The sequence below is a fragment of the Anolis sagrei genome, chromosome 2, assembly GCF_037176765.1.
Source record: "Anolis sagrei isolate rAnoSag1 chromosome 2, rAnoSag1.mat, whole genome shotgun sequence".
Lineage (NCBI taxonomy): Eukaryota > Metazoa > Chordata > Lepidosauria > Squamata > Dactyloidae > Anolis > Anolis sagrei.
The window spans coordinates 655191-682500 of record NC_090022.1 but is presented as its reverse complement, the minus strand read 5'-3'; the positions used below and the strand labels follow the sequence as shown (position 1 = coordinate 682500).

At 44.9% G+C, this 27310-nt stretch overlaps 3 protein-coding genes across 5 annotated transcripts in view; 1 reads left to right on the top strand and 2 right to left on the bottom strand.

Moving 5' to 3' along the window:
* LOC132766300 (beta-1,3-galactosyltransferase 4) overlaps positions 1-9622 on the bottom strand; it is an 18254-nt gene extending 8632 nt beyond the window's left edge. Inside the window, exon 1 of one of the 2 annotated variants that reach the window (XM_067464945.1) lies at positions 9324-9622. The gene's annotated coding sequence lies outside the window, so the exon portion shown is untranslated. Of the gene's footprint in view, positions 1-4925; positions 5264-9323 lie in introns of those variants that run through there. The other variant, XM_060760696.2, reaches the window with a different exon arrangement.
* The window catches only part of LOC132766262 (zinc finger protein 135-like), a 457616-nt gene that overhangs the window by 85493 nt on the left and 344813 nt on the right, over positions 1-27310 (top strand). The window lies entirely within an intron of this gene.
* LOC132766369 (zinc finger protein ZFP2-like) overlaps positions 20345-27310 on the bottom strand; it is a 252056-nt gene continuing 245090 nt past the window's right edge. For both annotated transcript variants that reach the window (XM_067464966.1, XM_067464967.1), the window contains one exon: positions 20345-25946. In XM_067464966.1, the coding sequence (XP_067321067.1) occupies positions 24732-25637 (906 nt within the window). In that variant the 5' untranslated portion in view covers positions 25638-25946 and the 3' untranslated portion in view covers positions 20345-24731. The remainder of the gene's footprint in view (positions 25947-27310) is intronic.

The following is a 27310-nucleotide window of genomic DNA, read 5'->3' as shown; positions in this document are numbered from 1 at the left end:
ACGTGGCAATGCCCCTGTAACCCACACTTTATGGACTTTCTATGAACTTTAATTGACTTTTCATGGACTTTGGTATGCTTATGGACCCTATACCAAAGCCTTATGAACTTTTATGATATTTCACTGATCTTTATGAACTTTTAATGGACTCTGGTGGGTGGGAAGGGCTGATATGATTTCCTTTTCCCTCTATATGAACGTATCCCCTATGATTCCCTTGTATGCCTTCCCCTTCCCCATATCCCTATATGAAATATGAAATGTCACCTCTTTGTGAACCCAGCACCCCAGGGCTCCAGGAAAGCTTCTCCTAAACAAAAGGACTCACCAAGGACATTTTGCATGACTGATAAACACATGACTCTACTTCCTCAGACCTCGGAGAAGCCAAAGGTTGCCCAACTGAGGAATGGATCCCAAGGACATTCTAAAGCCAATGGGATTTTGGCCTGCATCAATAGGAGCCTAGTGTCTAGATCTAAGGAAGTAATGCTACCCATGCTCTATTCTGCTTTGGTTAGACCACTTTACCTGGAATATTGTGTCCAATTCTGGGCACCACAATTCAAGAGAGATATTGACTCTAAGCTGGAATGTGTCCAGAGGAGGGCGACTCAAAGGATCAAGGGTCTGGAGAACAAGCCCTATGAGGAGCGGCTTGGGGAGCTGGGCATGTTTAGCCTGAAGAAGAGAAGGCTGAGAGGAGACATGATAGCCATGTATAAATATGTGAGAGGAAGCCACAGGGAGGAGGAGGGAGCAAGCTTGTTTTCTGCTTCCCTGGAGACTAGGACGCAATGGAACAATGGCTTCAAAGTACAAGAGAGGAGATTCCATCTGAACATGAGGAAGAACTTCCTGACTGTGAGAGCCGTTCAGCAGTGGAACTCTCTGCCCCAGAGTGTGGTGGAGGCTCCTTCTTTGGAAGCTTTTAAGCAGAGGCTGGGTGGCCATCTGTCAGGGGTGATTTGAATGCAATCTTCCTGCTTCTTGGCAGAATGGATGGCCCAGGAGGTCTCTTCCAACTCTTTGATTCTATGATTCTATCTATCACAAAAGGTGACATCTTGCCTGAGGAGGATTTAGGTGTCACCACAGCCTCTTTCTTTGTTTCCATTCCTCCGGCCAATGCCAGTTTCAGATACCATCACTAAACCCATATCCAGGACCCAAGGATCACAAAGGGTCTGACTTTCGAGTCAGACGAAAGATGTATATTTCAGACACTCAGGACAATAGCCAAACCGGCTCGAAAGCTAAAGAAAGCTATTGCGGGCAATTGTACAAACATTGAGTCACTTAATCCATCCATCTTTTTCTCCCGGTTCATTGTTTCCCGCCTGAACCGCCTCCTTGCTTCCCATTGGCTGGGAAGCCAAAGCGGCGCTGGCTCGCTGATTGGCTGAGGCGTAACCAGGCCGGCCGTACCTCCCAGCCAGCTGATGACTCCATCCCATCAGCACGGAGCCGGCAAGGGGGGGGGGAGCAGGAAATTTGAATCTGAATTTTCTATAAAAACTGTAATGTTTCCCTTTGCAAGCTACGTGTTGTAGTACAGCGTGATAGTAACGTTACTACTACCGGTAGAAGGGAGAAGAGGGCTGCGCAGGTGTTGGAGGAGTGTTTGGCGTTCTTGAGGCTTCTGGGTCTTGACACTATGTCAGCTTTGGCAAAGGATTGCAGTTTGACATCCTCTCCAGCTGGAACGAAATAAACATCTCGGTGGCTTCTGCTTCAACTTGGTGAGATTTCTTCTGGAGTATTGGCTTCTCTGTTCTCACCAGGCAACCCACAGTGGCTTGGGTCTATCCACAGCCATTCTCAATTGCTCGACAACACCGACATCAGAAGAGTGGCAAGGCCAAGAACAAACCACAAGAGTCAAGGCGAAGATCCACCCAGAGGAAAAGTGTTCTCGCCAGAGATCAAGGGCACCACTGACCACATAGAGAAGCTGAGGAGGAACACAACCAACGAACTATCTCCAGACCCACCAAGCAAGATCCAAGGAATGCTCCGCCCAGCCAAGGAGAAGAGGGATCCCCTCACCACTGCAGGAGTCTCCTGTGCACCATGCAGCTGAGGACATGTCTACAGAGGGACCACCCAACTCAGCGTTGCCCAAACATCAATGCCAGACATTAAACAACCTGGGCCAGCTAACAAAGGATTCCCCCAGGCAGGAAGCAGCCAGACCTTGAAGCTGCAAGGCTTTACAGGCCAACAAATACACAGCCACCCACTTTCTCCCCTTCTTAGAAATGCACATGCGAATAACTGGCTCAGACACAGAGTTTTGAAATGTACTTACGAAGAAAAAAGCATGCATGATGTACATCTCATCCAGGTAAGAACTCCTTGGTGACCTTCAGAACCACGAGTCAGGCCTTCAGGTGGTGATCAGGCCTCTCTCCTCCCAAAGGTCACATCTCAAAAGGTGGCACAGGGCAACAAAGGCAAAATGGGAGGACAAAGGAAGGCACCCCCTTTATTCACCCTTCCAAACATGTGCTCAGAGAGCCTACAAGACTTACAACACATATCAGGTGGTGGTCAAGTCATTAGTTTACATGCATATTTCAATCAGGTGCAATAAACTTTGGAATGTGAAGAGGTCGCGTTAGAGCAGGGATAAACAGGAAATGAGTCTTCAGACTTCCTTACTTAGGCGATCCCTCGTTGTCCGAGTAGGATAGTCTTCCAGGATTGGGGTGCTGGTGGGTCTGGAGGTGACTGCGGAGCCCTAGTCTTGACCTGCATGTTCTCCTTCAGTGAGGGCATTGGTTTCCAGGTGGAAGGCGGTCCCGGTTGGGGTTGGCGTGACATGCCTTCCTCTTGGCATGTTTCTCTCTTCCGCCCTTCGTTTGTGCCTCTTCAAATTCTGCAGCACTGCTGGTCACAGCTGACCTCCAGCTGGAATGTTGGAGGGCAGGAAAAGAGGTTTAAAAATGGGCTCAAAGCCAACCTTAAAAACTCTGGCATAGACACTGAGAAATGGGAAGTCCTGACCCTTGAGCATTCCAGCTGGAAATCAGCTGTGATCAGCAGTGCTGCAGAATTTGAAGAGGCACAAACTGGGCTAGGCAAAACTACAGTGAGATGGATCTGTAATTGGTTAAATGGACGAACCCAGAGGGTGATTCTCCCCAATGCTTCCTCTTCATCTTGGAAAGAAGTGACGAGTGGAGTGCCGCAGGGTTCTGTCCTGGGCCCGGTCCTGTTCAACATCTTTATTAATGACTGAGATGAAGGCAGGATCATCAAGTTTGCAGACGACACCAAATTGGGAGGGAGAGCCAAGACTCCAGAGGACAGGAGCAGGATTCAAAGGGATCTTGACAGATTAGAGAGATGAAGGGCCGAAACTAACAAAATGAAGTTCAACAGCGACAAATGCAAGATACTCCACTTAGGTAGAAAAAAAGAAATGCAAAGATACAGAATGGGGGACAATGCCTGGCTCGAGAGCAGTACGTGTGAAAAAGATCTTGGAGTCCTCGTGGGGAGGAAGGGGAACATGAGCCAGGAATGTGATGTGGCGGCAAAAAAAGCCAATGGGATTTTGGCCTGCATCAAGAGGAGCCTAGTGTCTAGATCTAAGGAAGTCATGCTATCCCTCTATTCTGCTTTGGTTAGACCACATCTGGAATATTGTGTCCAATTCTGGGCACCACAATTCAAGAGAGATATTGACAAGCTGGAATGTGTCCAGAGGAGGGCGACTAAAATGATCAAGGGTCTGGAGAACAAGCCCTATGAGGAGCGGCTTAAGGAGCTGGGCATGTTTAGCCTGAAGAAGAGAAGGCTGAGAGGAGATATGATGGGGGCCAAGTAGAAATATGTGAGAGGAAGCCACAGGGAGGAGGAGGAGGGAGCACGCTTCCTTTCTGCTTCCCTGGAGACTAGGACGCAATGGAACAATGGCTTCAAACTACAAGAGAGGAGATTCCATCTGAACATGAGGAAGAACTTCCTGACTGTGAGAGCCGTTCAGCAGTAGAACTCTCTGCCCCGTGTGGTGGAGGCTCCTTCTTTGGAAGCTTTTAAACAGAGGCTGGATGGCCATCTGTCAGGGGTGATTTGAATGCAATATTCCTGCTTCTTGGCAGAATGGGATTGGACTGGATGATGGCCCAGGAGGTCTCTTCCAACTCTTTGATTCTATGAATGTAATAATACTAATAGAGTAAAATTATAATTGTAATAATAATAATAATATTGACAGAGTAAAATAATACATAACCTTGACTTGAGTATAAGCCGAGGGGGACTTTTTCAGTCTAAAAAAAGGCTGAAAAACTAAGCTTATATTCGAGTAAATACAGTATATAAACCCCACTTGCTTAGTTTCCAACACACCTCAGAACTTCTGAGGATGCCTTTAGCCATAGGTGTGGGTGAAATGTCAGGAGAGAATGCAGAACAGAAAGGAGGAAACCATGAAAATGAACACAAACTGGCTCCCATTATTAAGAAAAACTCTAAAATCAGGAGAGTAAATAAAGAACAACACTCAGAAAACAGGGGGATTCCAGACAAGGGCTAACTAACACCTTCCAACAAAGGATTCCCCCAGGGCAGGAAGCAGCCAAAACGTTGAAGATGCAAATCAAAGTGATCAATCGCAACATTCATACTTGTTTCAGACAGGCAAGAGTTTTTTCTCCCACCCTGAATATTACACAGATACATAAACCCCGCTTGCCTGGTTTCCAACAGACCTCATAGGTGTGGGTGAAACGTCAGGAGAGAATGCTGCTGAAACAGGGCCCTGGAAAACTCACACCATCTCAGTACTAAAAACAACGAACAATTCAAAACCTTAAACATGTAAACACAAAAATAGAAAATAATAATAACAACAATAGCAAAAACAATAACAATATAGAATTACATATACGACTATTAAAATAAATGGTAAACACCTTTAAGCTATCCAGGGAGCGAAGCCCTGAATTTGCCTCCGTTGGCATTGAGTGGCTGCAATTTCGATATTCAGGTTGTAGTCTATTCCACAGCATATGTTATCTATAGAGCCTGGGGTCTGTTTTTAAAAGCCACTCTCAAGCAACCAGAAACTCCCCTCTATCCGGCATTGTTCCTACTCCCCAATTCACGAAGGGAGAAGGAACAGCTGGGTCTGAACCTGAACCCTGAAGCCAAATGAGCGCAGGCCCAACGGAAGGCACGCTTCGTCCTTCATGGAGACAGGGCGAAACGCACATCAAGTTTGGCCACTATTCCTATTTACAACCCTTCCTCAACGCATTAATAGGGACATTGGTTAATATTTTAATCCTTAACTCAGGCAACGCGCCAGTCTGCCCTTGGCTGCCTTTTGGGAGAGGAGAGAAGGAAGGAAGGAAGGAAGGAAGGAAGGAAGGAAGGAAGGAAGGAAGGAAGGAAGGAAGGAAGGAAGGAAAGGAAATCAATTGGGGTTTCCATATCCGCGGACTTTCGTTTATCCACATCAGACAAAACATGGCCCGAGCACCTAGGCATTTCCTCTGCCCTCCAATAGCAAGCACCAACAGCCCTAAAATTAACCACAAGTCATATCCACGTCATATCTGTGTGTCTATGTGGTCAGAAGAAGGAAAGGAAATCCCTTGGGTTTTCCATATCCGCGGACCCCCCATGCTTATCCACATCAGACAAAACATGGCCTTAGCACTTAGGTATTTCTTCTGCCCTCCAACAGCAAGCACCAACAGCCCTAAAATTAACCACAAGTCATATTCACGTCATATCTGTGTGTCTATGTGGTCGGAAGAAGGAAAGGAAATCCCTTGGGGTTTTCCGTATCCGCGGACCCCCCGTACTTTCGTTTATCCACATCAGACAAAACATGGCCTTAGCACTTAGGTACTTCCTCTGCTCTCCAATAGCAAGCACCAACAGCCCTAAAATTAACCACAAGTCATATCCACGTCATATCTGTGTGTCTATGTGGTCGGAAGAAGGAAAGGAAATCCCTTGGGTTTTCCATATCCGCGGACCCCCCATGCTTATCCACATCAGACAAAACATGGCCTGAGCGCCTAGGCATTTCCTCGGCCCTCCAATAGCAAGCACCAACAGCCCTAAAATTAACCCATAACCACGAGTAATATCTGAGCCTGAAGCGCCAGCGCTGAGTCCAGGAGGATGGCCAGGCTGCGGAGCTGTGTCCTTCAGGGGAGTGAGTGCATGGGACCCCCTCCGTCCAGCAGAAATTGCCACCCGAGGCCCCGATTGGCCTCACGATCATCCCACTTTCCTCTCTTTAATGAGACTGAAGCAGTGCAAAATTGGGCCAAGAGTGATCATTATTATTAGAATTATCATCCTATCCCATTATTATTATTATTATTATTATTATTATTATTATTATATCATATATCATTACAGAATCATAGAATATGATCATTATCACAGAGAATCATATCATCATTCTTATAGGAACATGAGCAGAGAATCATAATTATCATTCTTATAGGAACATGGGATATTATTATAATTATTATTAGATAACAATATTTATTATTAGTAGTAGTTGTAGTAATAGTAGTAGTAGTAGTAGTATTATATTACTCTTGAATCCTAGCAGAGAATCATATCGTCATTCTTATAGGAACATGGGATATTATTATAATTATTATTAGATAACAAAATTTATTATTAGTAGTAGTTGTAGTAATAGTAGTAGTAGTAGTATTAGTATTACATTACTATTGAATCCTAGCAGAGAATCATATCGTCATTCTTATAGGAACATGGGATATTATTATAATTATTATTAGATAACAATATTTATTATTAGTAGTAGTTGTAGTAATAGTAGTAGTAGTAGTAGTATTAGTATTATATTACTATTGAATCCTAGCAGAGAATCATATCGTCATTCTTATAGGAACATGGGATATTATTATAATTATTATTAGATAACAATATTTATTATTAGTAGTAGTTGTAGTAATAGTAGTATTAGTAGTATTAGTATTACATTACTATTGAATCCTAGCAGAGAATCATATCATTCTTATAGGAACATGGGATATTATTATAATTATTATTAGATAACAATATTTATTATTATTAGTAGTTGTAGTAATAGTAGTAGTAGTAGTAGTAGTAGTATTATATTACTATTGAATCCTAGCAGAGAATCATATCATCATTCTTATAGGAACATGGGATATTATTATAATTATTATTAGATAATAAAATTTATTATTATTAATAATATTATTATTACTATTATATAACTATTGAATCCTAGCAGAGAATCATATTGTCATTCTCATAGGAACATGGGATATTATAATTATTATTAGATAATAATATGTATGTATGTATTATTATTATTACTCCTACTACTACTATTATATTACTATTGAATCCTAGCAGAGAATCATATCATTCTTATAGGAACATGGGATATTATTATAATTATTATTAGATAACAATATTTATTATTATTATTATTATTATTATTAGTAATAGTAGTAGTAGTATTAGTATTATATTACTATTGAATCCTAGCAGAGAATCATATTGTCATTCTTATAGGAATATGGGATATTATTATAATTATTATTAGATAATAATATGTATTATTATTATTATTATTATTATTATTATTATTATTACTACATCTCTGGATGTAGGTGAACTACAACTCCAAAACCAAAGCCACCAAACCCTTCCAGTATTTTCTGTTGGTCGTGGGAGTCCTGTGTGCCAAGTTTGGTTCAATTCCATTGTTGGTGGAGTTCAGAATGCTCTTTGATTGTAGGTGAACTATGAATCCCAGCAACTACAACTCCCAAATGACAAAATCATTTTTTTTCTGAGTGATGGCCACTTGTTGGCCTGTTAGGGGTATAGTGTCCAAATTTGGTGTCAATTCGTCCAGTGGGTTTTGAGTTCTGTTAATCCCACAAACGAACATGACATTTTTATTTACCTAGATTGTGGAATTAAAGAATTATATCTATCTATCTATCTATCTATCTATCTATCATCTATCTATCCATCCATCCATCTCTATCTCTATATCTATCTCTATCTCTATCTCTATCTCTCTCTCTCTCTCTCTATCTATCTATCTATCTATCTATCTATCTATCTATCTCCATCTTGGACTGCGAGAAGATCCAACCAGTCCATCCTCCAGGAAAGAAAGCCCGACTGCTCACTGGAGGGAAGGAGACGAGAGGCCAAGATGAAGTCCTTTGAATGCCACCTCATGAGGAGACAGCAAAGCCTAGAGAAGGGAATGATGCTGGGGAAAGTGGAAGGCAAAAGGAAGAGGGGCCGACCAAGGGCAAGGTGGGTGGATGGCATCCTTGAAGCGACTGGACTGACCTTGAAGGAGCTGGGGGTGGTGACGGACGACAGGGAGCTCTGGCGTGGGCTGGTCCATGAGGTCATGAAGAGTCGGAGATGACTGAATGAATGAACAACAACAACATCTCCATCTATCCATCCATATCTATCTATCTATCTATCTATCTATCTATCTCTATCCATCAATCTATCTATCTCTATCTCTACCTACCTACCTACCTACCTATCCATCCATCCATCCATATCTATTTATCTCTATCTATGTCTGTTCATCCATATCTATCTATCTATCTATCCATCCATCCATCCATCCATCCATCCATCCCTATCTATCTATCTATCTATCCATCCATCCATCCATCCATCCATCCATCCATATCTATTTATCTCTATCTATGTCTATCCATCCATATCTATCTATCTATCTATCTATCTATCTATCTATCTATCTATCCATCCATCCATCCATCCATCCATCCCTATCTATCTATCTATCTATCTATCCATCCATCCATCCATCCATCCATCCATCCATATCTATTTATCTCTATCTATGTCTATCCATCCATATCTATCTATCTATCTATCTATCTATCTATCTATCTATCTATCTATCTATCCATCCATCCATCCATCCATCCATCCATCCATCCATCCATCCATCCCTATCTATCTATCCATCCCTCCCTCCCTCCCTCCCTCCCTCCCTCCCTCTCTCTCTCTCTCTCTCTCTCTCTCTCTCTCTCGTTACAGAATCGTATTCCTCCCCCGCCCTTCCTCTCTTAAAGGATGTGACGCCCCCCCCCCCGCCCTCAAAATAAGGGGAGTGGTCTCTTCCATCTCTGTGATGACCCCTGAAAGCCCCCCCCCCAATACCCCAGTGGGGTATCCCCCCTTCTCCCTTTGGTGGGAATGCCCCCACCCCTTTCTCTCAGAAGGGATATTTGGGGGAGGGTCTTCATTTGGGGAAATGGGGGGGGGGGCGTTCTCACCTCTGGGTCCTGCTGACTCCGCTGAGAAGAGGAGGATGAAGGTCACCTCCCATGGGGAGAGGAGGAGGATGAGGATGATGCTCTCCGCCTGCCTCCTCCTCCTCTTCCTCTTTGCCCCCTCCCCAGGTCTTTCTTCCTTTTGAGGAGGGGGTCACCAGAGAGGGGGAAGGAGGGGTGGGGGGCCCTGTCTTCATGAATGGGGTCTTTCTCTCTCTGTTTCTCTCTCGAGTGGCTCCTCCATCCCTTTGCTCCTCCTCCTCCTCTGCCTCCCTCCAATGCAGCCTCAGCACCACCAGCATCAGCATCAGCATCACTCCCTTTGGAGGGGGGGGGGGCTTTGGGGCGCCTCCTTTTTTGGCCCAGCTTCCCCTCTCTTCTTCCTTTTTTGGAAGAGGGATGAGTCTCTTCTGCAAAAAGGCTCACCTTCAAAGGGAAGGAGGAGGACACAAAGGCTGGGGGGGGGGGGGCAGAGGAGCATCCTCAGCTTGGAACGGGGAGGGGGGCACCCAGAGGCCATCCAGTCCAACCCTGAGGCATAGAAAGATAGGGAGGCACACAGAAAGATTCCTCGATTCCTGCAATCAGAAGAGACTTGCAGGCGCCACCCAGCCCAACCCTCATAGATAGAAAGACAGACAGACATAGATAGGTAGGTAGGTGGACAAATATATAGGTAGGTAAGTAGGTATGTAGGTAGACAAATACATAGGTAAGAAGGCAAATACTTTGTTCAGGAGGTACACAGATAGGTAGAGTGATAGATAGCTAGACAGACAGACAAATAGGTAGGTAGGGAGGGAGGTAAGTACATAGATAGGTAAGTAGGTATGTAGATAGACAAATACATAAGTAGGTAAGAAGACAAATGCATAGGTAAGGAGGTAGCCAGATAGGTAGAGTGATAGATAAGTAGGTAGGTGGATAGATAGATAGATAGATAGATAGATAGATAAATAGATAGACAAATAGATAGACAAATAGGTAGGTAGGTAGACAAGTACATAGGTAGGTAGGGAGATAAATAGGTAGACAGATAGACATACAAGTACATAGGTAGGTAGGTAGGTAGGTAGACAGACAAGTACATAGATAGGTAAGTAGGTATGTAGGTAGACAAATACATAAGTAGGTAAGAAGACAAATCCATAGATAGGGAGGTAGCCAGATAGGTAGAGTGATAGATAGATAGGTAGATAGATAGATAGATAGACTGACTGATGGACAAGTAGGTAGGTAGGTAGACAAGTACATAGATAGGTAGGGAGGTAAATAGGTAGACAGATAGATATACAAGTACATAGATAGGTAGGTAGACAAATAGGTAGGTAGGTAGGTAGACAGGCAGACAAATACATAGGTTTGTAGGTAGGTAAACAAATAGATAGATAGATAGATAGATAGACAGATAGACAGATACTAAATAGGTAGGTAGGTAAATAGATAAATAAGTATAGAGGTAGGTAGGTAGACAAATAGGTAGGTAGATAGAAAAGTAGATAGGTAGGGAGATAAATAGACATACAAGTACATAGGTAGGTAGGTAGACAAATAGATAGGTAGATAGACAGACAGACAAATAGGTAGGTAGACAAGTACATAGATAGGGAGATAAATAGATAGACAGATAGACATACAAGTACATAGATAGGTAGGTAAATAGACAAATAAGTAGGTAGGAAGGTAGATAGAAAGATAGATAGATAGATAGATAGATAGATAGATAGATAGGCAGACAAATACGTAGGTTTGTGGGTAGGTAAACAAATAGATAGATAGATATTAGATAGATAGATAGATAGATAGATAGATAGATAGATAACTATATAGGTAGGTAGGTAGATTGACAGACAGACAAATAGGTAGGTAGGTAGACAAGTACATAGATAGGTAGGGAGATAGATAGATAGATAGATAGATAGATAGGTAGATAGGTAGATAGACAGATACATAGGTAGGTAGGTAAACAGATAGATAGATAGATAGATAGATAGATAGATAGATAGATACTAGATAGGTAGGTAAATAGATAAATAAGTATATAGCTAGGTAGGTAGATAGATAGATAGATAGATAGACAGACAGATAGACAGATGGGTAGGTTGATTGATTGATAGATAGGCAGAAACTTAGATAGAATCATAGACTCCTGCAATTGGAATGCCCCCCCCCGGGGGGGGGGGAGAGCATTCAGCTGAATAATCAAAGCCCTCCTGACAGAAGGCCACTCAACCACTCTTCCATAGAGTAAGAGAAGCCCAGAGTTGGAAGGGAGCCCCAAAGGCCATCCAGCCCAACCCCATTTCCGCCAGGCAGGAAGGCACTGTCCAACTCAAGGCTGTGGCCAATGTGAGTGGTCCACATAGGTCAGGCATGGGACAACTTGGGCCCTCCCTCCCTCCCTCCCTCCCTCCCTCCCTCCCTCCCTCCCTCCAGGGGTTTTGGACTTCAACTCCCACCATTCCTAACAGCCCAAGTGGAGCCATGTGTGGATTGTTTGTCTCTGGGCTCCTCTTGTGTTCTCCTTCCCTTCCTTGGCCTCTTGGCCTTCCGCCCTTGCGCCTCAGCCTGCGCATCATCAGGGACACCGTGACCGGTTCCTTTTGTGGCGAGAAGCTGTTTGTTTCCCAGGCGCTTGTGGCCAGGCCTTGCCAAGAATGCTGTGGCTGGCGCTCTCTCTGCGTTTCTGGAAGGGCAAAGCACACATTCCCCAACGCGGAGGAGGAGGAGGAAGTCCAAAGGTCATCCAGCCCAGCCCCCTTCTTTCTTTCTCTCCTCCTCCCCAGACACAGGACCTCCAGGGAAGGGAGGACCCCACAGCAGACTATTAGGAAGGGGCCCCCCAAAGGCCCTCCAGACCAGCCCTCTCCTGCCCCGCCAGCCAAGCCCACCCGATTGGCTTTGTCTTATGGCAACCTTCTGAAGGAGAGGCCTCCAAGCCAAGTCCATCATCCACAGCCTTGCTCTGCTCTCAAGGCTCCATCTGTCATAATGTTCTGCTTTCTTGATACAACATGGCTTGAGTTATGGAGACTCCCATGAAGGAGAGACCTTGGAGTCATGTCCCATCATCCACAGCCCTGCTCAGGTCTTGCAAAGGCAGGGAAGCAGCCATCATGTCTTCCTTAGTTGAGCTTCTCCATCTGGAATGATGGGAGAGAGCACCAGGTCCTTTGACTAATCGAGCTTTGGTTGGACTACAAACCCCAGCATCCCCCAAAGGGTGCAGATCCCAGGACCTCCAGGGAAGGGAGGACCCCATGGCAGACTATTAGGAAGGGTCCCCCAAAGGCCATCCAGACCAGCCCTCTCCTGCCCCGTGAAGGAAGATGCCAGCCAAGCCCACCCGATTGGCTTTGTCTTATGGCAACCTTCTGAAGGAGAGGCCTCCATGCCAAGTCCCATCATCCACAGCCTTGCTCTGCTCTCAAGGCTCCATCTGTCATAATGTTCTGCTTTCTTGATACAACATTAAGGAAATGCTGTTAAGGAAATTATGTTAAAAGCCTTGGGGACCCCCAAGACCCCTGTTGACAAGGTCTTTCCCCCAAATGATGCCGGTTCGGGGGTGGGTGGTGGGCACAGGAACTTTTGAATCTGACAGCTCTATAAATATTATTTTTCTCTGCCCAACCAGCATGTCGGCTCCTGGGCAGATAACTGCAGTCGTCATCCGTCATCCGTAAATCTCGGTGACTTTTGCTTCAACTTGGTGAGACTTTATTTGGGAAAATGAAGGGGGAAATCGTTCTTGGTGTTGCTGTCTCGCCAGGTGTCCCGGATCCTCTTTTTGGGTCTGGCCGGTCTCTGCCTAGGCAAGGCCTCCCAAATTCGTGTTTGGCATCAAAACTGTTGTTGATTCATGATAGCGCCCCCCCCCCCCGGAAGATTTATAGTTCTCCAAGGCTCCACACTAAATATATGATTTTATAATTATTTAAAAAATATTTCCCAGGCTTCCACAAGTTCAAAGCATTGGGAGATCAGGAGCCAACTGCCTTTGTCCCCTCCCCCACCACCCAAGATTTTATTTGTTTCTAACCCTTCAGTCATTTGTATCTATTTGTCTTAACTTTCTGTGTAACTTTCGGTGTACTGTATCCATTGAAATGTATACACTGCTTTTTGAAATGTATCAAGACGTAGCCCAGAGACAATCCCCTCTCCAGAACCCGGATGGGATAATCCCTTGAGAACAGGAAGGCTAGGCAAGCCCCTCTGGCTGTTTCCCAAGCCAGATAATCCTGGGAGTCCATTGTTCTTGTGTGTACAGAGAGAGGTGACTTCCTGTGCCAGCCCAGATACGCTAGAGAATGTGTATATAACTCTATGTCTCACCTGAGGCTGAGAGATTGCTGCCCACAGAAACAGAAGCTCAGAGAATGTGCATTTGTTAAACTCTTTTATTGACAGCCAAGCACGTCAGCACTTTGGTCCCTTGAGTCTTGCACCTTTGTGCTGGTACGGCTGTACCAGGAGCTCCAACTTCTTTTCCTTTCTATTGAGTGTTTGCATGTATTCCAAAGTTCCATGCATTTTGCAATAAGGTGTCTTTCCTTGGTTTGCAATCATAGGGTCAAGGACCCATCAATTATCATTATGCTCTTTAGTTCCACCCCTTTTTTCTGGGTTAAGGAGGGGAAAAGGGGACATCTAGTTCAATTCACACAGAGTGTTGCAATCCAGAGCAGGGAACGAGGCCCTAAGATAACTATCCACCACACTTGACTGTGAAAAACAATCCTTTTTTATTGAAGAAAAATGGTTACAAAATAAAGGGAAAATGCAAGTCAAAAGCCACAGCAAAATCAGCAAACATGAATTTAAATGGACAAAGCAAAACCAAAAGCCTCTCTGAGAAATACTGGAACCTGTTAGCAATCCACTAACCGTACTTGATATCCTAGAAATCTTCCAAACTATGGCCAGGGAACCGGGAGAACTGCCAAGGTCTTCATCAATTCTGAAACGATGCCTGAACTGAGACAGTCAGCCCGGCGTAAGGCAATTAAAACTCAAGAATGGGTTCCGTGAACCGCCCTTCTGTTTTGAAACCAATGTTTTTAATTCTTGAATTCGGGAGGATCGACGCAAACTGAGTGATTTACTTCTGTCTTCCCAAATTTGGCCCCTTTTGTTGTCATTACAGTTAACAGGTGCAGAAGGGAGGGAAAGTTCAAGGTCTCCCTCTGAAACATTCTCAGGAACACTGGTACTTTCATTTTCCAACTCTACAGAAGTTCCTTCCTCACTAATTTCAGGAACATTGGCATTTTCCAAACCTACAGCAGTTTCTTCCTCACTAATTTCAGGAGCATTGGCATCAAGAGGTACATTTCCATTAGCATCAGTAAATATACTTTCATTAGCATCAGGAGGAACAAACAGAGAATCAGGTTCAAGTTCAAACTCAGGCTGAACCCCAACAACGGCTGTACCAGGAGCTCCAACTTCTTTTCCTTTCTATGGAGTGTTTGCATGTATTCCAAAGTTCCATGCATTTTGCAATAAGGTGTCTTCCCTTGGTTTGCAATCATAGGGCCAAGGACCCTTCAATTATCATTATATTCTTTAGTTCCGCCCTTTTTTCTGGGTTAAGGAGGGAAAAGGGGGACCTCTAGTTCAGTTCACACAGAGAAGCCTTTCGTACAGGATGTGAATCAGTCCCACCTGTAGAAAGCTTCGTCTTTTACAGCTTTGCTGGGGGGATCCAGTCCCACAGCATTTACAGAGAACTACAGCATAGCCTTTGTTGGGGAATTTAGTTCCACAACTCTACAGCCAGCCTTCGCTGGGAATTGAAGGCCTTCTTTCCTCTTGGAAATCTACTAAAGGACTCTGTTTGGTAAGGACCACTTGCGGCAGCCATAACACAATTTGGACCAGGTGTAGGGGCCCACGCCAGCAGAGCTTAAGCCAGATTGCCCAGGGAGGGGTGAAGGATTTCCCTTGACAGTTTATGAAGAAAGTTGTCTGTCCCTTGTGGACAAGATTTAAGCAAGCCACCAGTTGATTCAAAGCCTTGAAGTATTTGTTTGATTTATTGAAGATTTAAGCAACAATAAAACTTTGTTGAACTTTCTAAGTCTTTAAAAGAACTTTGTGTGGGGAAATCTGAAAGTCCTCTCAGCTGAGGCACCCCCAGCGTCCCGTTGGGCATTCAGAAAACATGTCCTGTCTACAGACTTTTTCACAGGCCCAGCGTGTGACAGCACAACCTTTGTTTCCTAAGATGCATATCTTTGACATAGAACTAGGCTTTTGAGCTAATCAAAAGCTCATCAACATAGATTTACCATTTGTTTGCAGCTTCTTCTTCTTCTTCTTCTTCTTCTTATTATTATTATTATTATTATTATTTTGTATCAAAAGCATTGCATAAATTAGTATAAAACTGATAAAAATCGAAGAAGCACAAGCGGCTAAATATCTTTTGACCAAAAACAGGCAACAGAGTCTGCATTGCCTGTAGCCTTAAACAATTATTTATTTATTTATTATTTATTTATTTACAGTATTTATATTCCGCCCCTCTCCTCACCCTGCAGGGGACTCAGGGTGGATTACAACGTACACATATATAGCAAACATTCAATGCCAATTTTAACATACAAACATATACAGACATACACAGAGGCTATTTAACTTTTTCTGGCCGCCAGGGGAGCTGTCGCTTTCCTCGTCCATCTGCGACACTGATGAAGCACTTCCGCATTCCCCGCATGCTTCCCCGCTGGAATGCTTTGCTGGAGTCTTCTTTATGGCCTCGTAAATCAGTTAATTTAGCCTCCCCACACTTTAAGGTGGTACCTAATTTTCCTACTTGACAGATGCAACTGTTTTTTGGGTTGCAAAGGTCGACAACAGGCTACACACAATTGGTTGGAAACCCACTCCAACCCAGGCTGGCTTCAATCTCATGACCTTTTGGTCAGAGTGATCTTAATGCAGCTGACACTCAGCCAGCTGTGCCACAATCCCAGTGCTCCCTCTGTACATGAGGCAGGACATTGTGGACTAGCATACAGATGTGGAGTTGTGTGTTCTGCTCCATAGTCACACAAGATGGAGGACTCTTCTAGGTTGTGCCATTTTGCCAGGTTGTCTTTTGATCTGCTCACTCCACTTGTTCAGGGACTTCCAAGTGGCCCATTTTTGGTTTGCCCCTGGAAGAAGACCCTTATGGGGGTCCCTCCAATTGGGATGGCCTGGTTGAGCTGCCCAGAGGGATGCTCTTGCTGTTGGTGGGGGGACGCCAAGAGGAGTCGTCGTTCTCATGAAGCTTTTCCTTGATTTGAGTCTACTGGGAAGAGGCTGGTAGCCATGCAATGGGTGGCTTTCATAGTGTTCAACTTTATTTCTCTCACAGTTAGCAGCAACTTCCCATCGCACATGGGAACTTGGTGCGGCTTACATGAGGCCAAGCCCAAAACAACAATGACATGAAATAAAACAAAACCGAAAATGCAAATAATAAACAATAATAACAAATAACAAATAATAAACAATAATAATGCAATTATATAAAACAAAGACAGCATAGCAATATAAAATTACAATAAACACAATCACAATAACATGGGCGAGCTACATGTAATGGATAAAAGAAAGCTGGGTAAAAACAGATTAAAAACTCAGGCGAGATAAACACGAGATAAACAAGGACAGATTATTTGCGGAGGAGAGCTCGTTTTAGTGGAGGTCGTGGAGCAAAACTTTCCTCTGGGGGGAATGCACTCCAATAACAAAAACCGTTGAAGCTAAGCACTAGTATGAGGATGTAGATCTACTCATCAAATGCGCAGCGGAAGAGCCAGGTTTTGAGGTTCTTTTTAAAGGTTTCTAGGGTAGGGGCTTTCCTAATCTCTCCAGGAAGTGAGTTCCAGAGTCGGGAAGTCACAGTGGAAAAGGCTATCTTGTATTCACCAGACGAGTCTGGGAGACTGGCAGGGGCAAAAGAAGGACCTCCCCAGAAGAACGGAGGGCCCGAGATGATTCAGTGGAGTGGGGGCAATGCTAGCTAACTTGTAGAGTTTATCAACAGCTGATTGGTCCTTTAGTCTGACCAATCCCTGTCTACCATTTCCCCCTCCCAGCCAATCCTGGTGTGGATCCTAGCCAGCCTCTTTTCTGGTCAATCAGGGGAGGGAGCAGGAAGTCTGAGTAGCTGTCAAAATTGTATATTTTGCATTTCTCTATGTTTATGTTTGTACCTTTGAAGCAATTTTCTGCACTTGCATCCCTTTTGGCCAAACTGAACAAACTACTGTGGCTTGTCTTCAACCTGGTGAGCTGGCTTCTCTGTCCTGGTCTATCTGGTTTAGCATATGCTTGCCAGGCATGGAGCCTCTTAACCGTGGTCCTAGTGAAACCTTCCTGGCTCGGGCTGTCCTCTCAGCAGAAAGACAAAGCCTTGCCCCGTCCTTCTGCCAAGAGAAGGGTGAGGCTGGCTGTGGCTGAAAGAGAGCCCGGCAGAGCCCTGTCAGCCGCTGCCTACCTTCCTGGCTTGGGCCCGAGGAAAATATGTGGTGGCTGAGAGCACCCTGGACAGCTCCCAGCCACCATGTGCCTTCCTCCCTGTCCTTTCAGCATAATGCCATGGTGGCCCAGAGGATGGGAGAGGGCCACATCTGGCTCACAGGTCTTCGTTTGCCCATGCCTGAGCTAGACACACCAGATTGCAAACCTGTGATCCTTGTGGTAGCTGAAATGACATAACAAATTGGGTGACTACGAAGGGACCGTGTAAACCAGTCATGGCCCTGATCCAGTCTTACCTGATCCAGGAGCTTCCAATGGACACCTTCTCTTGATGGGACTGGCATCGAATGTTCACATGACTCGGTTGCTGTCACCAGCTGGTCTGCTCCAGCTACACGGATGGGTTCCAACTCAAAGGTGTCAAGCTCTGAAAGCAAGAGCAGGCACCATGGGGGGGGGGGGGGATCCATGAATCTGATGGAGATGTTGGGTGAGTGACATTGACTGACAGATGCAGTGTTGTTGGGGGAAGTCGAGGGAGCTGTTGGCAAAGGGGAAGGCATGCCTATTTCTCATCTGATTGACGTGGTGTTCAAGGTGTTCCGTCAAAGGGAATCTACACTGGAGGAAGAAGAAGACAGAAAGAAGCGGGCTAACATTATATGGCAGGCACCCAGGTTTGCAGCAGCCCTATTCAAGCAAACAGAGAAAGGGGCAGTGGGGGTCAGGTAGACAGTTTATTTATTTCTTGTGTCAGGGCAGCCAGTCAAATATATTACATTTCTAACAGAACAAAGCAAACAAACAGGGAAAATACAAAATGTGTGAGTTTGGTAGCTGATTAAATGTCCTTTGACCAGTCTCTGTCCCCTTGGAGTGCCTCTGGTGTTGCCACAAGAAAGTCCTCCATTGTGCATGTGGCAGGGCTCAGGTTGCATTGCAGCAGGTGGTCAGTCATTTGCTCCTCTCCACACTTGCATGTCGAGGATTCCACTTTGTGGCCCCATTTCTTGAGGTTGGCTCTGCATCTCGTGGTGCCAGAGCGCAGTCTGTTCAGCGCCTTCCAAGTCGCTCCGTCTTCTGTGTGCCCAGGGGGGAGTCTCTCATTTGGTATCAGCCATTGGTTGAGGTTCTGGGTTTGAGCCTGCCACTTTTGGACTCTTGCTTGCTGAGGTGTTCCAGCGAGTGTCTCTGTAGATCTTAGAAAACTATTTCTAGATTTAAGTCGTTGACATGCTGGCAGATACCCAAACAGGGGATGAGCTGGAGATGTCTCTGCCTTGGTCCTTTCACTATTGGCTGCCACTTCCCGGCAGATGTCAGGTGGTGCGATACCGGCTAGACAGTGTAATTTCTCCAGTGGTGTAGGGCGCAGGCACCCCATGATAATGCGGCATGTCTCATGAAGAGCCACATCCACTGTTTAGCGTGGTGAGATGTGTTCCACACTGGGCATGCGTACTCAGCAGCAGAATAGCACAGCCCAAGGGCAGATGTCTTCACTGTATCTGGTTGTGATCCCCAGGTTGTGCCAGTCAGCTTTCGTATGATATTATTTCTAGCACCCACTTTTTGCTTGATGTTCAGGCAGTGCTTCTTGTAGGTCAGAGCATGGTCTAGGGTGACTCCCAGGTATTTGGGTGCAAGCAAGCAAGCAGGTAGACAGTGGGAGAGAGAGAGACCCAACGGCCACAGAGACTCAAACAGTGTTGGAGAGAAGAACACTGGTGGTGAGAGTGCTCAGAAGGGGGAAGCAAGAGACCAGGAAGGGGAAAGGGGCCGGAACAAGGCAGGGACCGGGTCCTGTTGGAGGAGTCCAACTGACTAGAGGTTGGGGGGGGGGGGGGCGGGGACCTTTGCGCTAGCATCTGCGGATCCTGACCAATGGCCCCTGTCGAGCCAGGAGGGAACGTGATGGACTTTGTATTAGGCAATGAAGACACTCACTCAAACAAAACAAAAAGGAAGTAATGCTCCCCATGCTCTATTCTGCTTTGGTTAGACCACACCTGGAATATTGTGTCTAGTTCTGGGCACCACAATTCAAGAGAGATATTGACAAGCTGGAATGTGTCCAGAGGAGGGCGACTCAAATGATCAAGGGTCTGGAGAACAAGCCCTATGAGGAGCGGCTTAGGGAATTGGGCATGTTTAGCCTGAAGAAGAGAAGGCTGAGAGGAGATATGATAGCCATGTATCAATATGTGAGAGGAAGCCACAGGGAGGAGGAGGGAGCAAGCTTGTTTTCTGCTTCCTTGGAGACTAGGACGCAATGGGACAATGGCTTCAAACTACAAGAGAGGAGATTCCATCTGAACATGAGGAAGAACTTCCTGACTGTGAGAGCCGTTCAGCAGTGGAACTCTCTGCCCCGGAGTGTGGTGGAGGCTCCTTCTTTGGAAGCTTTTAAGCAGAGGCTGGATGGCCACCTGTCAGGGGTGATTTGAATGCAATATTCCTGCTTCTTGGCAGAATGGGGTTGGACTGGATGGCCCAGGAGGTCTCTTCCAACTCTTGGATTCTATGATTCTATGAAAACCATGTTTACACAAATTACAATTATGATATTTATTTATTTTTACACAAATTACAATTTTGGTACATTTTTTAAAAAATTACTACTTAATGAATAATAATAATAATAATAATAATAATAATAATACTTAATTTATAACCCGCCACCATCTCCCCAAGGGGACTGGAGGCGGCTTACATGAGGCCGAGCCCAGTAATACAACAATGCAAATATACATGTAAGAAAACAGCAATAAAATACAAAGAAATAAAATAAAATAAAAGCAGTATAAATAAACGCATCAGACAATATAAAATCACAATATTCGAACATAGAAAGTTCAAACATAAAAGGCAGAAGGACACACACCCTCACAATAAGAACAAAGTTGCTCTCCAGAGGAGAGCGACTAAAATGATAAAAGGTCTGGAGAACAAGCCCTATGAGGAGCAGCTTAAGGAGCTGGGCATGTTTAGCCTGAAGAAGAGAAGGCTGAGAGGAGATATGATGATAGCCATGTATAAATATTTGAGAGGAAGCCACAAGGAGGAGGGAGCGAGCTTGTTCTCTGCTTCCCTGGAGACTAGGACGCAATGGAACAATGGCTTCAAACTACAAGAGAGGAGATTCCATCTGAACATGAGGAAGAACTTCCTGACTGTGAGAGCCGTTCAGCAGTGGAACTCTCTGCCCTGGAGGGAGTGTGGTGGAGGCTCCTTCTTTGGAAGCTTTTAAGCAGAGGCTGGATGGCCATCTGTCAGGGGTGATTTGAATGCAATATTCCTGCTTCTTGGCAGAATGGGGTTGGACTGGATGATGGCCCAGGAGTTGGTCTCTTCCAACTCTTTGATTCTATGATTCTATGAAAACTAAGAGACAGAAATACAAAACTACAAAACTCTCACTGTGTGCTGATTTTGTCTCTATTTACTCACTTTAAATGCTTTTCTATATTTACCCTTCCATTTTTAATAATATTAAACTAATTCCTAAAACCCACAACAACAACAACAACAACAACAACAACAACACTTTATTTGTATTCCGCCCTATCTCCCTGAGGGAACTCAGGGCGGATTCCAGCATATATACAGACACAGGCAAACATTCCTTGAAGCATGAAACACAAATACACAGACCAAGGCAAAGGCTTCCCCTTTCATCTCCGGCTCTGGGGATGGCGCTCATCTCCACTTCCAAGCCAAGGAACCTGCGTTGTCCGTAGATGCCTCCAAGGTAATGTGGCCAGCATAACTGCATGGAGCGCTGTTTACCTTCCCGCCAAGGCAGTACCTATTGATCTACTCATATTTACATGATTTCAAACTGCTAGATTGGCATGAGCTGGGCCTAACAGCAGGAGCTCACCCCATCCCATGGATTCGAACTGCCAACCTTCAGGTCAGCAAGTTCAGGAGCTCAACGGTTTAACCCATTGTGCCACCGTGGCCCCATAAACAATAAGCAAGTGCCCTCGTTAAGTCCCAGTCTTGCTTGTAGTTCCCTTGAACAACTTAATTTGTGCATCTCAACAGAGTCATTGGTCTTCATCAGGCATTTCCAGGATTCTTTGTCTTCCATGTTCTGCTGTTAGGGAGAGATGCTGTGTATCCTAATGGTTCCTTTTGCCAAAGGGAGTGATTAAACAGTCTCAATTACTACAGGGCGTTCACTCTAAGTACGGATAAATCTACACAAAGCAAAAGTGACGGTCTCATGTTCTAGGGCTCTCCCAGTATCAAGGCTGAGGTTTAGTAAACACAAAGTAATCCAAGGAAACACTGGAGGTAAATTTCAGGCAAAAATTGGCATGATAAGAAACAAAGATGGCAGGGACCTAACAGAAGCTGAAGAGATCAAGAGAAGGTGGCGAGACCATACAGAAGATCTGTAGAGGAAGGATAATAATATCAAGGAGAGTTTTGACAGTGTGGTGAGTGAATTAGAACCAGACATCCTGAGGAGTGAGGTTGAATGGGCCTAAAAAACAAAGATGGCAGGGACTTAACAGAAGCTGAAGAGATCAAGAGAAGGTGGTGAGACTATACAGAAGATATATCCACCACACACTCTGCCCTGGAGTGTGGTGGGGGCTCCTTCTTTGGAAGCTTTTAAACAGAGGCTGGATGGCCATCTGTCAGGGGTGCTTTGAATGCAATATTCCTGCTTCTTGGCAGAATGGGGTTGGACTGGATGATGCCCCAGGAGGTCTCTTCCTACTCTAGGATTCTTTGATTCTATGAAGGATAGTTTTGACGGTGTGGTGAGTGAATTAGAGCCAGACATCCTGAGGAGTGAAGTGGAATGGGCCTTAGGAAGCATTGCTAACAACAAGGCAGCAGGAGACGACGGGATTCCAGCTGAACTGTTTAAAATCTTGAAAGAGGATGCTAACAAGGTGATGCATGCCATGTGCCAGCAAATATGAAAGACACAAGAATGGCCATCAGACTGGGGAAAAAATCAACTTCTATTCCCACACCAAAAAAGGGAAATGCTAAAGACTGCTCTGAGTTCCGTACAGTGGCCCTTATTTCTCATGCCAGGAAGGGAATGCTCAAGATCCTGCAAGGAAGACTCCAGCAAGACATGGAGAGAGAGTGGCCAGATGGACAAGCTGGGTTCAGAAAGGCAGAGGAACGAGAGACCAAATGGCCAATATCCGGATGTTGGATAATGGAGGAAGGCAGGGAGTTTCAGAAAAACATCTATTTCTGTTTCATTGACTTTTCTAAAGCCTTTGACTGTGTGGGTCATAATAAATTGTGGCAAGTCCTTGGTGGGATGGGCATCCCGCCACCTTCCCTCTCTCCTGAGGAATCTGTACAAGGACCAAGGAGCAACAGGAAGAACTGACCATGGAACAACAGACTGGTTCAAGATTGGGAAAGGCGTACAGCAGGGTTGTCTACTCTCCCCCAACCTATTCAACTTGTATTCAACACATCATGCAATGCAAGGCTGGGGTGAAAATTGCTGGAAGAAACATTAACAACCTTAATGTTTCTTCCAGCATATCTAACAACCTTAGATATGCAGATGACACCACTTTGATGGCCGAAAGCGAGGAGGAGCTGAGGAGCCTTCTAATCAAGGTGAAAGAAGAAAGCGCAAAAGCTGAGTTGCAGCTAAACATAAAAAAAACCAAGATTATGGCAACAAGAATGATCGACAACTGGGAAATAGAGGGAGAAAAGGTGGAGGCCATGACAGACTTTGTATTTCTAGGCGCAAAGATGACTGCAGATGCAGACTGTGGCCAGGAAATCAGGAGACGCTTACTTCTTGGGAGAAGAGCAAGGACCAATCTCGATCAAAGAGTGAAGAGTAGAGACATCACACTGGCAACAAAGATCCGCATAGTAAAAGCAATAGGATTCCCCATAGTCACCTACGGATGTGAGAGGTGGACCTTAGGGAAGGCTGAGCGAAGGACGATAGATGCTTTTGAACTGTGGTGTTTGAAGAAAGTTCTGAGAGTGCCTTGGACCGCCAGAAGATCCAATCAGTCCATACTTCAAGAAATAAAGCCTGACTGCTCATTGGAGGGAAGGATAGTAGAGGCCAAGATGAAGTACTTTGGCCACATCATGAGAAGACAGGAAAGCTTGGAGAAGACAATGATGCTGGGGAAAGTGGAAGGAAAAAGGAAGAGGGCCCAACCAAGGGCAAGGCGGGTGGATGGCATCCTTGAAGTGACTGGCTTGACCTTGAAGGAGCTGGGGGAGGTGACAGCCGACAGGGCGCTCTGGCATGGGATGGCCCATGAGGTCACGAAGAGTCGGAAACAACTGAACGAATGAACAACAAGTGAGAATACAAACTGAAGTCCAAGTCCATAAATTAAGCCGGGAAGTCAGTCCAGAATTTAGAGTCAATGATTCAGGATACAACAGAGTCCAGACCAGAATGACAGGAACAAGGAGTCCAGAATTGTAACGGATGGGCAACAGAGTCAAGATCTGGGACAAGAGTACAAATGTTGTTGGCCTTAAAATGCTTTGTTTGAGGACTTCATCCCTCACTCTTTTCTTCACAAAGTGCACTATAGTATCTCTAGCCACCTTATTTTTTTCGCATAACTAGTTTGGGACAAGAGTACAAATGTATGACGATATCTCCTACCAAAGAGCCATTCTTCTCCAGAACCCTTTTATCATAAGGTCTCAACTCAATTCAGCAAGCCTTCACAGATAATCTCCGAAGACTTTGATGCTTTGAGGTCAGGCTAACCCCTTCCAAACATGTTGCAATACTGAGAAGAGACCTGCCCTCAGCAGCAGTCAGCCAAGGTCACACAAGTTGCTGTCCATGAAAGACAAAGTGCAAGGTGGTAGCCTTTTTCTTTCCTTCTCATTCATTGTCCACCTATAGAGGGATGGACACTTAAAGGTTCTTTTAAGAGAGATAGAAACTTAAAGGAAGGTCTCTTCCTTTAGATGTGTGTGAGTTTTTTGATGTCTAACGCATGCTGAACTTTTTCTGAAGCTCTTTCCACATTCCACGCATTGATATGGCTTCTCCCCTGTGTGGATCATTTGGTGGGAACGCAGATTTCCACTTAGACTGAAGCTCTTTCCACATTCCACGCATTTATGTGGCTTCTCTCCTGAGTGAGTCCTTTGATGGGAATGCAGATCTCCACTGTGACTGAAACTCTTTCCACATTCCACACATTTATGTGGCTTCTCCCCTGTGTGGGTCTTTTGATGGGAATGAAGATGTCCACTCTGACTGAAGCTCTTTCCACATTCCACGCATAGATATGGCTTCTCCCCAGTGTGGGTCCTTTGATGGGAACGCAGATGTCCAACCTGACTGAAGCTCTTACTACATTCCAAGCACTGATATGGCTTCTCCCCTGTGTGAGTCCTTTGATGGGAACGCAGGTCCCCGCTGTGACTGAAGCTCTTTCCACATTCCATGCATTTATGTGGCTTCTCTCCTGTGTGGGTCCTTTGGTGTGTACACAGATTTCCGATCTGACTGAAGCTTTCTTCACATTCTATGCATTGATATGGCTTCTCCCCAGTGTGGGTCCTCTGATGAATGTACAGATGTCTACTCTGGCTGAAGCTCTTGCCACACTCCATGCATGGATATGGCTTCTCCCCAGTGTGGATCCTCTGATGAGTATACAGATTGTGACTCTGACTGAAGCTCTTTCCACATTCCATGCATTTATATGGCTTCTCTCCTGTGTGAGTTCGTTGATGTTTAGTAAGAGAACTTCTCTCAAGGAAACGTTTCCCACAGTCCATACACTTGTGTATCTCCATCCCGGTGTGTGATGCGCAATAAGGATGTAGAAGATCTGCCATTCTTTTCAATTTATGAGTAAAATATTATATCAGAAATTCACAGATATGAACTCCTGGACAGCACAGAATTTTCTCTTTGAGGCTTTTATACTGATGTAACCTTCTGGTCTTTTCTTGAAGTCCTCCTTTTTGGAGCACAATCTTCTCTTTCTCCCTTAATTACACAGGTTTACAGCTTGAAGTATATATTTCTCCTGCTTATTTCTTGTTCTTGTCAGTGCTGTGTACCTTCAAGTCATTGTAGACTTAGGGCATTCCTAGGGCAAAGCTCTCACAAGGTGTTCTTCACAAGACTTGTTTGGAGACTACCTGCCAAACAAACAAGAGGAAAATAAGGAGGCGAACAGTGAAATCTCTCATTGCACACAAAGAACAATAACCTGGTGTTGCAGGACACCCAGGGGAAGAGGGGAGACATCTTGGTCCACCTCAGAGGCGCTCATTTCCCAGTGAGAAATACTTTATTTATTTAAATGTATTTATTTATTTAAAACATTTATATTCCGCCCTTCTCACCCCGAAGGGGACTCAGGGCGGAGCGCAGCATATATATGGCAAACATTCAATGCCAGGACACAAATTCATATACACATATGTAAACATTAAACACATTTATCTCAATATTAAAATACACTATTTAAAATCGTCCTAGTCATCCGCGTCAAATCTAACTAGCCTGGTAATATTTCCTATTGCTGCTTTATTGTCCTGTCCCGAAAGTTGGTCCCACAGCCAAGTTTTTACCATCCTTCTGAAGGACAGGAGGGAGGGGGGCACTCTGATCTCACCAAGAAGGGAGTTCCATAGCCGGGGAGTCATCACTGAGAAGGTCCTGTCTCTCGTTCCCACTAATTGCACCTGTGACAATGGCAGGACGGAAAGCAGGGCCTCTCCAGAGTATCTTAATCTCTGTGATGGTTTATAGGGAGAGATGCGTTCAGACAGGTAAATCAGGCCAGGGCTGTTTAGGGCTTTATAGGCCAAAGCCAGCACTTTGAATTGTGCCTGGAAGCAAACTGGAGGCCAATGGAGCTGGCCCAACATGGGAGTTGTATGCTCCCTGTATGCCGCTTGTAAAGAAGACGGAGATTTATCTGATAATAAAAATCCCAAAACTGAACACCACTTGTACTGGAATGAGGCTTCTGGGTTTACAAGCCCCAAAATCCAAAAGGCTGTGATAGAAAGCTGGCACTTTCTTCCTGGTCGAAAAACCCCTTTTTGAAAGCGCACTGGCACACACCAACCTAGAAGTGCTGGAAAGCCCTTGGCTTACTTGAGGTAGCATATGAGAGAGTGTGATAGTATTCGTCCTCAGGCTTGAGTTTCTGAGGTACCCTTTAAAATTAGTTCTTTAAAACATATGCTGCGACCATGAAGTTCTTGAATACTGCAGGAATCTGCTTTTAAAACCTTTAAGCACAGAGGCACACTTGAGTCAGATGTGATGAACAATAAACACTAAAGTTTATTTACAAGAACAGGAACAATGCAGGTACTAAGCTTGGCTGTTACAGACAATTGTCTAGAAGGCGTGTGGTTACATAAACAGTTTTGACTTAGTTACTCAAGAAACTCTTCTTTCTCCCTCCAAAACAAGAATCCTGACAGGATAGTTTCTCTGACAGTAATTCTTCACCAGAACAGATAGTCCTAACCTGGATCTATCTCTC